Below are 14,742 nucleotides of genomic sequence, written 5' to 3' on the forward strand. Positions count from 1 at the left end.
TAAATGTATATACATATAGAGAGAGAGAATGAAGAAGAAGAAGTAAAAAAAATACATGCAATTGAGGCCTTAATTTTTGAACTAAAGACTAAAGTCGACATTCTTTATATACTACTACTACTACAACTACTTTTAACTTCTCGTTTTGTTCGTTGTTCATTTTTTTTTGTGTACTAGTTTAGTTGAAATTCTCGCATTTAATAAGTATACAGAGTAGACTGTTCGAGAGCACGTGTAAACATATACTGAGCGTATTTTTCGGAAAAATTCAAGAAAAAAAGATCGAAGAAACAATCACCCCCGTTGAGAGCAGTATCTCAACAAATTTATATATATATATATTATATAAAAAAAAAGAAGCTGTGCTAAGAGGAATTTCGAGTTGTTTTCTTTGATGATTATTATATATAATTTTCGTTTTCTTTTTTTTTTTTAATTATTTAAGATTATTACTCTTCCTTTTCATTTCGAAACAAAGAAAAAGAATTATGAAAAAAGAAAGAGTACGATTTAGACATGTTAACTGTTACAATATATTTTTGCTTATGTATCTATATGAAAAATTTGTTATTTATTATAAAAAGATGATATTAAAAACCATACAAAAAAAAATTAGATGTTGAGAGTTTTCTTTGAATTTTCCTTTCAACGTTCCGCAACCAAATACTCGTCGAATGGATCAGCTGTTGTCTGTCAGCATGAACTAAATTCGATTGAAGAAAAATGTATATACTTATATAATAAATTATATTGTATACAATAATAATAGTAGAAATATGATTAAAACATAACATTTGTTAGTTAAATAATGTATTTACATGCATGCATTATTGTTCATCTTACAAGATGTTTTCTGGAGGATTTAGCAAAGTATTAACTAGCTTGAAGAATTAACTAGAGAATAACAGTGATAGTTAATTAGAAGTAAGTTTAATTTTTATGATATTTTAATATTTACTTGTATAAAGAACTATAGTTTGTATGTAATAATTACACTTTGAGTCCTTAATTCATTTGTATGTAGGCAACCAAATATACATAATATAAACGTCATCATAGCTTATAGCCATACGTCAGATGATTTTAACCAGCACATCAGTTTTAGAATAGTAATTAGTTTTCCATGTGTATATAGAATCTGTAACGAAATAAAACGAAATGGGTGAAGTTTCCATTGATGTTTCTGGCCAGATGGCTGCTCACCCGATGGCCCCACCGAAGAGCGGAATCGCCAGGTAAATATTATGATTGTTAACAGTTTGTAGGTTACCAATAACAACAGATGATAACGTAAATAAACCCTTTTTGCAGCTACTTCAATCTTCCCACGCAAATGCCTGATCCAAAGGAGTGGTTCGCACAACAGAGGCAGAATGTCAGGCCTTGGCTGTTGTTCCTACAGACCTCAAACTTTAAAGCTCCTCCATCCATCCCACGCTTAAGTCGTAGGATTATGAGGAACATTGAGTATTTCCAAGGAAACTATCTATATGTATTCTTAGGATTAATCGCTTATTGCCTGTAAGACAACGCTTGCTAGAATTCGTTAGTGGAAGATCTAATTTTATGAATTTGCAGGATTACATCTCCGTTAGTATTAATCGCGATGGCTGGATCATTGTACGTCTGTTACAAACTGTCGCAGCGGCATCAGGAGCGCAAATTCGTGGTCATGGGAAAGGAACTCACTTTGGCGCAGCAATATGGGCTGGTTTCTCTGTGCTCAATTCCGATTTATTACCTCGTGGGCGCGCATGGTGCAATGTTCTGGGTCTTGGGCGCTTCTTTTACAGTTATAACTCTGCACGCGGCATTCTACAACATCGACGCTTTGGTCAATGACGAGGATAACTTCGGGTTATTGCAGGACGTTTAAATCTCAATCCAACAACAACAAGAAAAAAAAACTCGTTTTAATGAAGCACAAAACATACTTTTGTAAATACTAGAAAACTGTATGTATTTTATATGTATAAAATAAGTTAAAGAACCAATTAGTCTTCGGTTAACACCAAATTTGGATTTGTCAATTTTTATTCGCTTTTTAAAATGTCCGCACACGAAAACATACACACTCTCACGCACATTTGCCTGACAACATTAGGAAAACTCTCGTCTGTTTATTATTATTACTTTTTTTTTCTCTGGCATATATAAAATATATTCATAAATAGGTCTAAATTAGCTAATATTTACAAATCTGAGAAAACACCATACGCGTCAATCGGGAAACCTATTTCATTCGTAAATTATGTCGATTATTAGTAGCGCTACGTAGAAGATCATCGTGCACATGATGACCATGTTCAGGATCATTATCTCGATGAGGAATCCCTGCAGCGGATCGACTTGGAAGTACATCGTGGTACAGTATCTTCGCTAAGAGTTAATTGAAAATGGAGACGTTATCTAAACAGTTTCGGGTGGAGTCGCCGGGCCTCCATCGGGTTTGCTTTCCAGTGAAAAAGGTGGTATTCTGCAATCGAAGGTGTAACCGTCCTCTCGCTCCATTCGGAAGGTACCCCTAAACCAAACCTCAATTTAGTAACTTTGACCTAGGTTTATACCTTCGTTGCTTACCACATGTGTCCGCTAGGCGCTTGCAAGCTCACGTGCGAACTGTATTGGAAGGCTGGTAACGTCCTCGTTAAAGCCGGCTCTTGTCCCACAACACCTCTACCACGGACCGTTTCCAAAGTACCCGACAGCGAAAAGATCCTCCAGTGTCGCTCCCTGAGTTGTACAGCCAAAGCACCCATATTCTCCAACCTTATGCAATACCTCCACTGCACAAAAAAAAACATTAATAATGATTCAATAAATTATATAAATAAACCATACCCAATACACGGAATTCGTGTGAGATTCGCGGCATCCCATATAAAACGGTATCACAGTCACCCTGATGTTTTCCGTAGTCTCTTTATGCACGTCCGAAAGCTCCAACCAAGGATGGTTCTTATTCTGCCATGCCTTTAAAGTCTCTTGCGCTACAAACGGCGGATCTACAACAAAATAAGCAATTCAGTAAATAAAATTCAATTTTCGGAAAACTCACCCTTATCCGAATTATGCGCTAGAAATTTATCAAACAATTCGTGCTGCAGAGGTGATTTCTCAGCACTGGTGTAAGGAATGATATCCTCATGAGCAACATAATCCAAACCAGGAATAGCATACAAGCTCCTTGAAGACTCCTGGTTTCCCAAGAAGGTCACAGCCTCAGTTTGAGCTCTCTGCAAAATTGAAATTGTGTTATTCATGTCTTTTAAAAACATTTCCATATTGCTTTACAATGAAAGGGCAATCTCTCTGATCAATCAGCACTTGATAGAACAAATGAGTCTTTCCGTGCACCTCCTTTCCCACTGTTTGATTATTGGACTCCTCATCTGCTTCCTTGTGCTGCGGCAGATCCCTGTCATACACCCTGGCCAGCCATGGAAACAGAACAACCCCCCTGTACCCAAAGACCCGATGAAGGATCAGCTGACCAGTATCGTATTTCCCATTGAGCTTCGGCGATTCGAGCTTTCCAACTTCCGCTAACCTGCGAACGGATATATTACAGGAATTCGATACAACAACAGCAGCAGCAACTGGAGATCTGTGTTTACAAAACTTAACCTCCAACCGATCGGAATGTTTCATAAACATAGAGATAAAAACTCCGCTCACCTGACGTATTGCCTCGTCTGCAGTTGAAATGCGAGAGTGGCCAATTTGTATATAACATTCCTGCGGTACGAGCTCTTAATTAGTTCCATTTTATTAACATTTTATATTGTACATAGTGTCATAAATACATATGAGCGAGTTTTATCTGTTGAGCATGCGCATCGTCTGTTTGCTAGAGTAAATAATATTCAATTATTCAATCGAAAATGATGCTATTCTTCTTCTTTTTTTTTTTGTTGGCTAATGATGGTCGTGATGGGAGGAATGCGTTAGTTTCACGAGGAATTTTGATTTCTGATAGGTTGATGTTCAATTGTGACAGACGTGTAGACGTCATTTTCTTTCCCATCGTAACCATGGTACTACTTATAACAAACAACAATAAATCTACAATTACGTAATCCAAACCTTGGAAAGTACAATGATTAATTAGTAGGTTAGATTACCTAGGTTAAATTAAAACCTAGGTCATGTTTGAAAACATTTATGTAATCATGTTAACCTAGGTCAGTTAATGTCAAAGGCGACTAAATCAACCAAATTGAAGCATATTACAAAAATAAAAGTTGAGAACTATTATATTTAATAATTATACAATATTTTATCATTTAACTGCAGAAAACAAAATTATTTAAATGGCATTATTGTTTATTTATCGTAACCATGGTACTACTTATAACAAACAACAATAAATCTACAATTACGTAATCCAAACCTTGGAAAGTGCAATGATCAATTAGTAGGTTAGATTACCTAGGTTAAATTAAAACCTAGGTCATGTTTTAAATCAATTATGTAATCATGTCAACCTAGGTTAGTTAATGTCAAATCAATCAAATTGAAGTATATTACAGAAATAACAGTTGAGAACTATTAGATTTAAGAATTATACAATATTTTATCATATTTAACTGCAGAAAACAAAATTATTTAAATGGCATTCTTGTTTATTCATCGTAACCATGGTACTACCTATAACAAACAACAATAAATCTACAATTACGTAATCTAAACCTTGGAAAGTACAATGATTAATTAGTAGGTTAGATTACCTAGGTTAAATGAAAACCTAGATCATGTCAATTATGTAATCATGTCAGCCTAGGTCAGTTAATGTCAAAGGCGACTAGATCAACCAAATTGAAGTATATTACAGAAATAAAAATTGAGAACTATTAGATTTAATAATTATACAATATTTTATCATATTTAACTGCAGGAAACAAAATTATTTAAATGGCATTCATTCTTTACTTCTTGCAGAATGCGTTTTAAACTCCTATCAGAAATATTTAAGGAAAGTGCGTGACGACGTACGGAACGCCGCGGACAATCCTCGACTGCGATGTACGCACACTTCTTTCTTTACCTGGAGGCTTTTTTTTCAGCGCAGAACCAGTTTCTTCAAAGTTCTTGATCCACGTTTTAATGGCATGCCCAGACAGCACTGGTTTATTGCAGTTGAATTCGCGTCGAAATAATCGTTGAGCCTTTACAATGCTATCATTATTTTTGTAATACGCTCACCGCTCCATTCGTTCATGATTACTAAATGCAATATGCCTGAAAATATAGCGAAAGTTATGGAATTATCCCTGCCACAACTGAAACTGAGGAAATTAATTTATAAAACATAAGCGAATGAAAATAATAGGTTTAGTCATACATAATTATGTACGTATTATCGAACATAGTTTTAAAAGGATGTACGGTATGCGAGTCATTTGACCGTGGTCAATAATTAGAGCAGTAAATGTAAAATACTAATCTCTTTATTTAGTATATTATTATCGATATATTTGGTTTTTATTTTACAAAACAGTACAAATACTTAAACTTAAATATAACATACAAGGGTTTATATTTTTTTTTTGTTTTTTTTTTCATCAATTACAAAAAAAAATATATAATAAATGAGATATAATAAAAAAAAATATAGTTAAGCAATGTTACATGCAAAATGCAGAGAATGTATGAGGGGAGGAAAAACAAAGACAAAGAGAGACAGAGAATTAAAGAAGAGGAGGAGGAACAACTTAAAATCTAAGGAATGTGTATTGGAAAACATGAAATCCCTACGTCTGAAAACTCAATTAGTTGAAACACAACAAGACAACAAAACAAATGCAATGATGGACAAAACAATCAACTGTTCCTTAATAACACAAAAAATAATAATTATATAAAAAAAAAATAATATAAAAAAGTGCCAACCCTTGTTTCGCTAATAACTTACAAACTTAAAGATATTTAATATATATATATATAAAAACATTTTTTTTTTAAATAGTATCATATCACAATTAATATAAAAATTATATAGTAGTAAAAGACGGCGGAGAAACGACCTTCTCGAATGGGTTACAAACAATTAAGTCGGCGAGGAACAATTTTCTTCTTCTCTTTTATATATAGATTTTTTGTTTTGTTTTTTCTTTGTTAAAATGAAACAGTGAGAAAAGAAACGAGGAAATGGACACATCATAAAGCTTAAAAATGGAAGATTTAAAACGAAAATAAGAATAAATTCTATATGTGCAAATTTTCGGAAAAAATAAACAATTAAAAGAAAAAGAAAGACCTAAAAAAAAAATATACAGCAAAAGAAATCACGACGCGCAATATTAATATTACTAAATAAAATATATAATAAGATATGTGCCTAGAATAATATTATATTTACTCACTAAAAAAGATATATTCAAGTTAATTATATAAATTCTTTTTTTTTTTCTCAGTTTATTTCCAAAAAAAAAAATTTTTTTTTCCTCTATTTAAATATAATAATAATAAAACATTATATAATCACTTGGCGTTAAAAGAATTACTATCACCATTGGTATACTTTCGAGATGTACTGTGTATTTTATCATCATTATTATTGTTATGTAACTCTATTAGTTTCGTTTACTTTTCATTTTTTTTTATTTATTTTTGTTATATATAAAAAAAAAATAATCATTTATTGCCTTCTAAGTCAACGCGCACCCTGTATATAGAATATACAAAATAATAATCATCACAAACAACAGCTAACAACTTTCGTTCAATCGTTTTCATCAAATTTAAAGAGAGCTGCTCAATCAATAATATATCTTGATACAACATCACATTGGCTTCATATACATTCCCTTCTATACTTTTTTTTTTAATTCATTTCAACCAACGACGAAATAAAAGAAAGTATCATATTTTCCCTCGATTTCTCCACAACGTAAAGATTGTAATTAAACTTTTTTTTTTGTTGCAAAGGGGGTGAGAGGACACTTTTATTATTGCTTCTTAAACAAATTGAGGGGGGGGGGTTGAGGATGCATGTACAAATCTACGCTCTGATCGATTGAGCGAATAACAAAATTTGAATATAACGATTGTTCCTTATTACTAAAATTCGATAACTTTATTATGTGACAACTTGATATTGTTGTTTCATCCGCATTTTTTTTGTTTTTCGTTTTTAAATTATCTGTACAACTAGCTTAAATATATATATATTTATATGTATGTGTTTTAAATTACTATTTTTCACAATTCCGGATCACTCAATCTTTTTATGCTCGACAAAATCCCAGAAGATTGCACCTACACCAATCAAAATGTTGCATATTAGACACAAATATTTAACGAGAAAGCTACAAGAATATAGAAACTTAATCAATTGGAAAAAGAATCGAGAAACGCCTTCCGAACTGAAAATATATCATTCTTTCTTTTCTTTCGACGTTGGCGCGTAATAAATATATATATGTATAATATTCTTTAATTTAAGAGTTCTTTAAATAAGCACCTACGTAGTATTAAGAGCATTTATCGTATTTGATTCTGAATGTTTGAAACGGTCAGAATCTTAATATATATATAGATATATAAAAATTGTTAAAGTCAATATTAAAATGTTGTAGTACTAACACTTCGGTTCACCTTTTTTCCAATTAAGCGTGTCGGCATCTTCGATAGGTTCGGTTTGACTTCGGGCGTGATGGATTTGATGCATTTGGCCGCCTCCCTCAGCTGCTTGGAGAGCATTTCGTTCTTGAGACGTTCGATGTGCAGCTCTCTGTGGAGTTGCGCCTTTGATTTGCTACCCGTCGGTGACAAAGACTTGTGTTGTAAAACCTAGAAGAACAGAAAGAGAGAGAAAAGCGATTGGTTAATTTCATTAATTGTGATCATTGTTGAAGATGATCGACTTACTTGAATGGCCGTTGGCCTCGCCAGTGGATCAGGATCGATCATGGTTTTGACGAGCTCCAGCATATCCCGCTGGATGGTTTGTTTCAGCGCAGGAATCTCTCCTTTCCTGATTTTGTGCCACTCCTCTCCGTTCTTCGGTAAAGGCCCTGAGCCTGCTGCTTCTATCACCGTGAGTCCAAGTGCAAATATGTCAGCCTTAGTCAAGTGCGTGAAATCCTCCTGCAGGATTTCGCAGGGCAAATACCTGCAGTCACCCTCCTCCACTTGTGGATTGGCCAGAGACGTAACGTGGCCGAGATCGCCAATTTTGTATGTGAGCTCCTCCTCGCAATTCGACAGGTCCTCCAGGTCCTCGAAACCATCGTCCGCTGAATCGTAGTTCGTGTTGAACTGCATACGCTTCTCCTTGCTAATAAAGATATTTCCTGGTTTGATGTCTAGATGGACGAGGCCCTCTGAGTGGATGTACCTAAGCCCCTCGGCCACATGCAACATTAAGCGTCTTAATTCGGACGCGCTCAACGCTTCCTGTGCAATCTTATCACCCAGAGATCCACCGTTGCAATACTCGTTCTGGATGATCATGTGGTTATCCTCCGCCCAAGCCGAGTAATACCTAACCACATGTTGATGCTTTCCAAGTACGGCGTGAGCGTAAACCTCGTTCAGCGCGTTCTTCTCGAATACACTACCAGCAACAGGCTTTGTCGATTTCTTTACAGCGTAAGTGCATCCATCTAGTCTGTTGATGCATTTATACACTGATCCAAACTGCCCTGTACCAATCAGTTCCACTTCCAGGAATTCCTGATGGTATCTTGAAATGTTATTTTCCTGCAATGCTACCCTCTTGGTGGGCTGCTCCAACTCAGTATCTGAGACATCTGAATCATTTAACTCGAATTTGGGAATTACAAAATTCGGTGAACTAGCCAGTGAACCAATTGAACGTGTCCTCTTCTTGTTCAACAACATACCTAATTGAAAAAAGCAAATTACAATGAGTATCGCAATAATATTAAATATAGCAACTGTCTAATCAACAGATTTTCAATATTTCTTACCATTAGGTGTAAAAGGATTAACATTAGCCATAGGTTTGTCAATTTGTTTGTAAGCACTAGCCACAGCTCGTGGTTTGTCCATGGAGAAGAGACGCCCTCTGGGCGCTGGTGTGGTGCAAGCAGATTTCTCTATAATTGTTTTGGGAGTCAAAGGGCTGTCGTAGAGCCTCAATGCTCTGACTCGTTTGTATGGTGGACTGAGGTTGTGCTTGGGACCCGGGGTGCTGATATTTTCATTAAAATTTAGCCTCCTGGGCCCTGGGTGATGATGGAGCCCGTGCGGCGGACTCAGGTTATTTGAATTATCGATGGAAAGTTCGAAAGACATATCGCAACCACTGGATGAATCAAACTCGTCCCCGTCGTCCATCAATTCACTCTGCAGATTCCTAGCGAAACTCATTTTCTGGGCTTTTGTTGTGATTCTCACGAGACGAACTCCCATCCACCAACAGCTTCCGACGAACACAAGACCCGAAAATAGAACTCTCTCTTATGAATCCCGATGTTCGATGGAAAAACGCACAGCCACAGAAAATATAAATATATATATATAACACACAACTTTCGCAGTCCTTTGCGTATCGCGAACAACCAGAAATCGTACAACTAATGAATTCACAAACGTTTATTTTATATATTTATCCTTTCATTTACGATTACAACAAACTTTACTTTCACTCCGCTTCGTGATGCACTTTACTACAACGGTTAATGGCGTCCTTTCAATGCGCCCAATGGCACACCTGCTCCCAGCTGCCGTTTCTTTCGAGCTCTGCGATTGGTCTGAATTCGGCCGTTACTATTCTCATCTTGTTAACTCAAATTCCATTGGTCGATGGATCAGTACTACCAACCGAAGAACCGTTTTCACGAAAATTCAAATTATTCATTTTTACATGTTCGGTTTACTATAGCTCGTTTAAATTTAAAGCCGGCAATAAAACTCGATCCATTGTCGTGGATTTCATGGGAACTTCTTGAAAACTACTAATGGTAGACGAGAATAGCTCTTCCGTTCTAACTCTTGAAACGCCAACGTAAAACGTCAAGTCGGTATGGTATTTAGGTTATGTTAATGGGCTGACGTTGAGAAGGGTAAAGCAAAAAAAATAATAATATGGAAAACAGCGATGTTATTCTGGTAACAGGTGGCTCGGGGTTGGTGGGAAGTGCTATTAAGTCAGTAGTAGAATCTGAGAAAGCCGATGGCGAGAGATGGATCTTCGTCACCAGCAAAGACGCCAATTTATGGTGAGCCCAATTAAAGGAGTTGTAAACATGGCTTATTTACGTATTGCACCCAACTGCAAATAACGTTTAGCCCCCCAGTAAACGCCGATAATCTGCCATAAACTTTGTATTCCTCTTTTCACTTCTACAGAAATGTAAATAAAAGCAAGTTTTCATTAACTAACAATTTTTTTTCCTTATTGCAGTGACTATGATAGTACAAAGGCCCTCTTTGAGAAGCACAGGCCCACTAAAGTCATCCACTTGGCAGCCATGGTTGGTGGACTCTTCCACAATATGTCCCATAATCTGGATTTCTTTGTGAGTTTATTACTCGCCCCTAAATGCGATGCATAAATTTACGATTTTTCTGTAGAAAAACAACCTGAACATGAACAATAACGTTCTACAAGTGAGCCACGAGATGCAGGTGAAGAAGGTGATCTCCTGTTTGTCCACCTGCATCTTCCCAGACAAGATCACGTACCCCATAGACGAGACAATGGTTAGCAAAACTGCCCGGCAATTTTAATATGTGCAATTGAATTAATCGATTAATCGTTGAAAGGTGCATTTGGGACCGCCTCATTCTTCCAATTTTGGTTACAGCTACGCCAAGCGAATGATCGATGTCGCTAATCGAGCTTACAAACAGCAGCACGGCTGTAACTTCACCTCCGTGATTCCGTGCAATGTCTTCGGTCCTCAAGATAACTACAATCTGGAGTCGAGCCATGTCATACCTGGACTCATTAGGAAATTGCACGATATCATCTCTAAAGGTTACATACGCATAATATGTGTTAATTTTGTTGTCTAATAATTAGTTAAAATTGAAGAACTTTGGACGTTTCAAAATCTATAAAATTGTATTTATTTTAGGTGGTGATACATTCACTGTCATGGGAACTGGAAAGCCTTTGCGACAATTCATATATTCAATGGATTTGGCGAAGTTGTTCGTTTGGGCTTTGAGGAACTACGAGGATGTTGAACCGATCATCTTTTCAGTGGATGAATCTGCGGAGATTTCTATAGGAGAGGCCGCCGAGGAGATCGCTAGAAGCTTCGATTTCAAGGGAAAGATAATTTACGATACAACCAAAGCTGATGGTCAATTCAAGAAGACGGCAAGCAACGCGAAGTTGCGTCGTCTTCATCCTGAATTCAAGTTTACCCCGTTTAAAGAAGCCATCCAGACAAGCGTGGATTGGTACAAGCAGAACTGTTCCACCGCCAGGAATTAATTATTACAATAATAATGTGGGATTATTAGTATTATTTTAAGGGTATTTTGTGCTATGAATAAACGCCGTAATTGTGATTGGAATTGAAGAGTTTGAAAAATTCGATATGGATTTTACAAAGCGCATTTTATATACTCATACAAATGCGGTTATTGAATACATTTTTTTTTTCTTTTCTTTACCACCCCATAAAGTTCAGAGATCTAGAACATTGTATCATTGTGTGGCGAACAAAAACGGTGTTGAATTTTTTTGGAGGCCCATCTCCGGAAACCTTTGAATTGGTTTTATTATTATTTTGAAAACCGGTTCGGAGTTTAGTGGAGTTTTCGAAGAATCGAAGGAAGAACCATCTTCTCCGCTTTCGCGCCATTATTTGCTTTTGTGATGCGTTCATGGAAGCTCTCTATAATACTTTTTTTTGTGTTCATTTCCTTTACAATGTCCTTCTTCCTTTTCAAATTATTTTTGCGACCAGGTGTACTTTCGCACGGCGGTATTTCCATTTTGTTGACTTTGTAACCGGCAGGTAGACGGACGGTGGGCGGGTTGGACGCATGCGTGTTTCCAGGCAACTGCCTTTAAGTCATATACACAACAGTTGGTGCAACAAACATGAGTAAATATGGCGTATAGTGCAAGTAAATAAAACGCGAATAAACCGAAACAATGTGGACTACGCACGGATTTATTTTAGTTTTATTTAGTTTTAGTATTATTAACTGTAAGTATGAAAGCACGAAAAACCATAACCGAAAACATCAACAGACAAAAAAAAAATGCACACGCACACTCTGACCACACTCATCAATCTATATATATATTTATATAGATATCTTAGCAAGAAGAAACTTTCACTTAAGAAAATTGCATGTATCATAAAGGGACTTCTGAAAAATAAGCAAATGCTTCGAGAAGCGTTTATAATTAAACCAGATGGTCAGATTCTAATTATAAAACGGATCTTTTTATATCCTCTCATCTCGGGGTCCATTGTATTATTTATTACTTTTTTTTTTATCAACGGATATGCCTTGCTCTCCTCTACAGGCGCCATAAGATAAACAAATCAATATGCTATTATTGGAAGCACGGAGTTTTCTCGCCCTTCCTTCTTCCATTCTTCATATGCGCTATTATTGGAAGCTTACCCTCTTCATCCGAGGTTTGATTCTTGCCGTGACCCCAAACGCTTTTGTGAGAAACCGGCTCAATTTGAATGCAGTGCCAAAGCTTCTTACTGTTTTCTTAATTCAATGGGGGACCAGATTTTAGTCCCCGTATTTTGATACTTACAGAAAAGGTCCTTTTCATTATACACGCATATAATGATTGATATCCTCCTGCGGAATATTTATCATTTTCTTAGTTAATCCCATCATTGTTGTACGACAAGTCTTGATATAAGGTTACTAAACACGTTCGGAGGATTACGTATTTGCATTCAAACTTCTTGAATAACAGAAATATATATATAATTTGAAGAAGATATACATTTATATTTTGATTTTCTTATTACATTTACTAATCTGTTTTTGTTTCAGGTGATATAGAATTAAGAATATTTAGAAATATAGACGATAACTACTCCTTGGTTAACTTGGGAGTGAATGAACGAGTGGGCAATAATCTTACGCTCAATTGTCAATTATCTTCGTCCAGCACTCAATCGCCAGCCTACGATGATCAGCTCACATGGGGGAAATCTACTTCAGAGTTGAGGTATTAAGCAAGTAAAGTTTGTCGCTTATTAAAATTAGCTATATTACCTCTATTTACTTGCGATACTTGTCAAGTAATTTATGAAGTACTCTTGGGTTTGAAGAATATTTTTGTAAGAATCGCAGTAGTTAAAAGATATACCAACCCTGAATAAATATGTATTCTTATATGGTTGTAAATTGTTATGTCCAAATGTGGTTGAGAGTGAAAGCCAGTTGTCCTTGGTTGAACTGAAAGCAGTAATTGTTTGTAAATAATAAGTTCATTTTAGTTTTAGAAATGTGACCGATTTGGAGACGTTGGCGAAAAACGAATCGACGAGTCTGTACACGATGGTCAGCCAAAGCGATTTGAATCAGGCCCAAAAGTCTTTTCTCCCGCTGAAAGCGGAGGATCAAGGTACCTACTTTTGCGGTAGCCTGAAGTACAAGATCTTCGAGATCATCTACATTCAGGTAAGGGACGTGGGGCGACTGCAGACCCCCAACGATCAGCAGCTGATGCGCCCCTCGGGTTTACCCGGTTTTTGCAACGAGAAGATGTTCAAATGCAAGACGTACGAGGGATGCATAATGCCGCACTACGTCTGCGACAGGAAGCCGGATTGCAAGGACGGTTCCGACGAGAGCTACGAGACATGTAAAGGTGATCCTTGCAAGGATAAGCTGCAGTGCGACGACGGAAGATGCATTCCCATGTACTGGTGCTGTGATAGGCATCACGACCTCGAGTGCAACGTTACTTATCCACCGACCTGCTGCCAACTCTTATCTGAACGTAGGTGTCATGTAAATAACTAATCACCATTAGTTAATATCTACGAACTATGTGAATACTTACATTACAACATTGATTTCAGCGTACGAAGAATTAGAGTACGGTTACGTCCCTGTGAACTTGACCCAGGCAACCGGTAACGGCACGAGATATATCTTCATATCTCTCTGCATCCTGGCCACGATCTTCTCCATAGTTCTGATGCTCCTCATCCTCTCCAAAGTCTTCTTAATCGCTAAGAAAAATACGCCTTGTCGTAATTCGGAGATGTTCCAATTCGAGGAGCGCGATTACCACTACAGGCGGAGCAGTTGCGGCTACGTCAGAGCGGATCGTGAAGTGCCCAACGAGGTGACCAGTGGCACCGTGGATGCCCTGCTCATCCTCAGCGACGACATCATTCGCTTCGGCGGGGATTCCAACATCGCAAACGATGAGAGCATCTCGGAAAGACCACCTTCATACTCCGACGTGATGGGCGGTGTGGAACCTCCTCCTCCCTACACCAGCCTGGACTGTTTGGAACTGATGGAACATCCGGATCAAATTATTTAAACACAACGCTTTTTTTTTTCTTTTGTATCCGCGAGTGAACTTCCCTATAGCAGAGCGAAAAGCCGTGCCGCCGTTTCGGAAAGTCTTCCCCTATGCATTAAAAGCCCTCCACGAAAAGAGACACTTAAAAAAATAATATTTCATGCGGCGCAAAAATATTATTCTTTTAAACTGTTCGCACTACCCGAGTGATATATATATATACTTAATATTTATGGTTGCACGGCTTTTCGCCGGGTTCGTTACCTGCAGCAAAAAATATTCGAAACAAC

General features: G+C 36.9%; 5 protein-coding genes across 5 annotated transcripts; 3 read left to right on the forward strand and 2 right to left on the reverse strand.

The window, feature by feature from the left end:
* The first annotated feature begins 1,027 nt into the window (after positions 1-1,027).
* Positions 1,028-1,994, forward strand: LOC108558655 (prenylated Rab acceptor protein 1). The gene is made up of 3 exons (XM_017915640.1): positions 1,028-1,235; positions 1,312-1,521; positions 1,579-1,994. Exons 1-3 carry the CDS (start codon positions 1,159-1,161, stop codon positions 1,874-1,876), a joined length of 585 nt encoding a protein of 194 aa, XP_017771129.1. The 5' UTR covers positions 1,028-1,158; the 3' UTR covers positions 1,877-1,994.
* A 22-nt stretch (positions 1,995-2,016) lies between these two features.
* Positions 2,017-3,961, reverse strand: LOC108558654 (polymerase delta-interacting protein 2). The gene is made up of 6 exons (XM_017915639.1): positions 3,679-3,961; positions 3,295-3,550; positions 3,059-3,236; positions 2,842-3,005; positions 2,581-2,786; positions 2,017-2,524 (listed from the first exon to the last, which is right to left on the reverse strand). The coding sequence occupies exons 1-6, from the start codon at positions 3,765-3,767 to the stop codon at positions 2,410-2,412; spliced, it is 1,008 nt and encodes a 335-aa protein (XP_017771128.1). The 5' UTR covers positions 3,768-3,961; the 3' UTR covers positions 2,017-2,409.
* Positions 3,962-6,429: 2,468 nt separating this feature from the next.
* Positions 6,430-9,640, reverse strand: LOC108558658 (wee1-like protein kinase). The gene is made up of 4 exons (XM_017915644.1): positions 8,937-9,640; positions 7,873-8,849; positions 7,600-7,794; positions 6,430-7,260 (listed from the first exon to the last, which is right to left on the reverse strand). The coding sequence occupies exons 1-4, from the start codon at positions 9,379-9,381 to the stop codon at positions 7,204-7,206; spliced, it is 1,674 nt and encodes a 557-aa protein (XP_017771133.1). The 5' UTR covers positions 9,382-9,640; the 3' UTR covers positions 6,430-7,203.
* Positions 9,641-9,970: 330 nt separating this feature from the next.
* LOC108558652 (GDP-L-fucose synthase) lies at positions 9,971-11,499 on the forward strand. The gene is made up of 5 exons (XM_017915638.1): positions 9,971-10,190; positions 10,376-10,490; positions 10,546-10,674; positions 10,738-10,951; positions 11,052-11,499. The coding sequence occupies exons 1-5, from the start codon at positions 10,057-10,059 to the stop codon at positions 11,414-11,416; spliced, it is 957 nt and encodes a 318-aa protein (XP_017771127.1). The 5' UTR covers positions 9,971-10,056; the 3' UTR covers positions 11,417-11,499.
* A 486-nt stretch (positions 11,500-11,985) lies between these two features.
* On the forward strand, positions 11,986-14,532 carry LOC108558651. Its single transcript, XM_017915637.1, has 4 exons — positions 11,986-12,140; positions 12,961-13,138; positions 13,410-13,915; positions 13,998-14,532. The coding sequence occupies exons 1-4, from the start codon at positions 12,086-12,088 to the stop codon at positions 14,468-14,470; spliced, it is 1,212 nt and encodes a 403-aa protein (XP_017771126.1). The 5' UTR covers positions 11,986-12,085; the 3' UTR covers positions 14,471-14,532.
* Positions 14,533-14,742: the final 210 nt, after the last annotated feature.

The sequence above is a fragment of the Nicrophorus vespilloides genome, unplaced genomic scaffold (genome assembly GCF_001412225.1).
Source record: "Nicrophorus vespilloides isolate i.1.1-1 unplaced genomic scaffold, Nicve_v1.0, whole genome shotgun sequence".
In the NCBI taxonomy this organism is placed as follows: Eukaryota; Metazoa; Arthropoda; class Insecta; order Coleoptera; family Silphidae; genus Nicrophorus; species Nicrophorus vespilloides.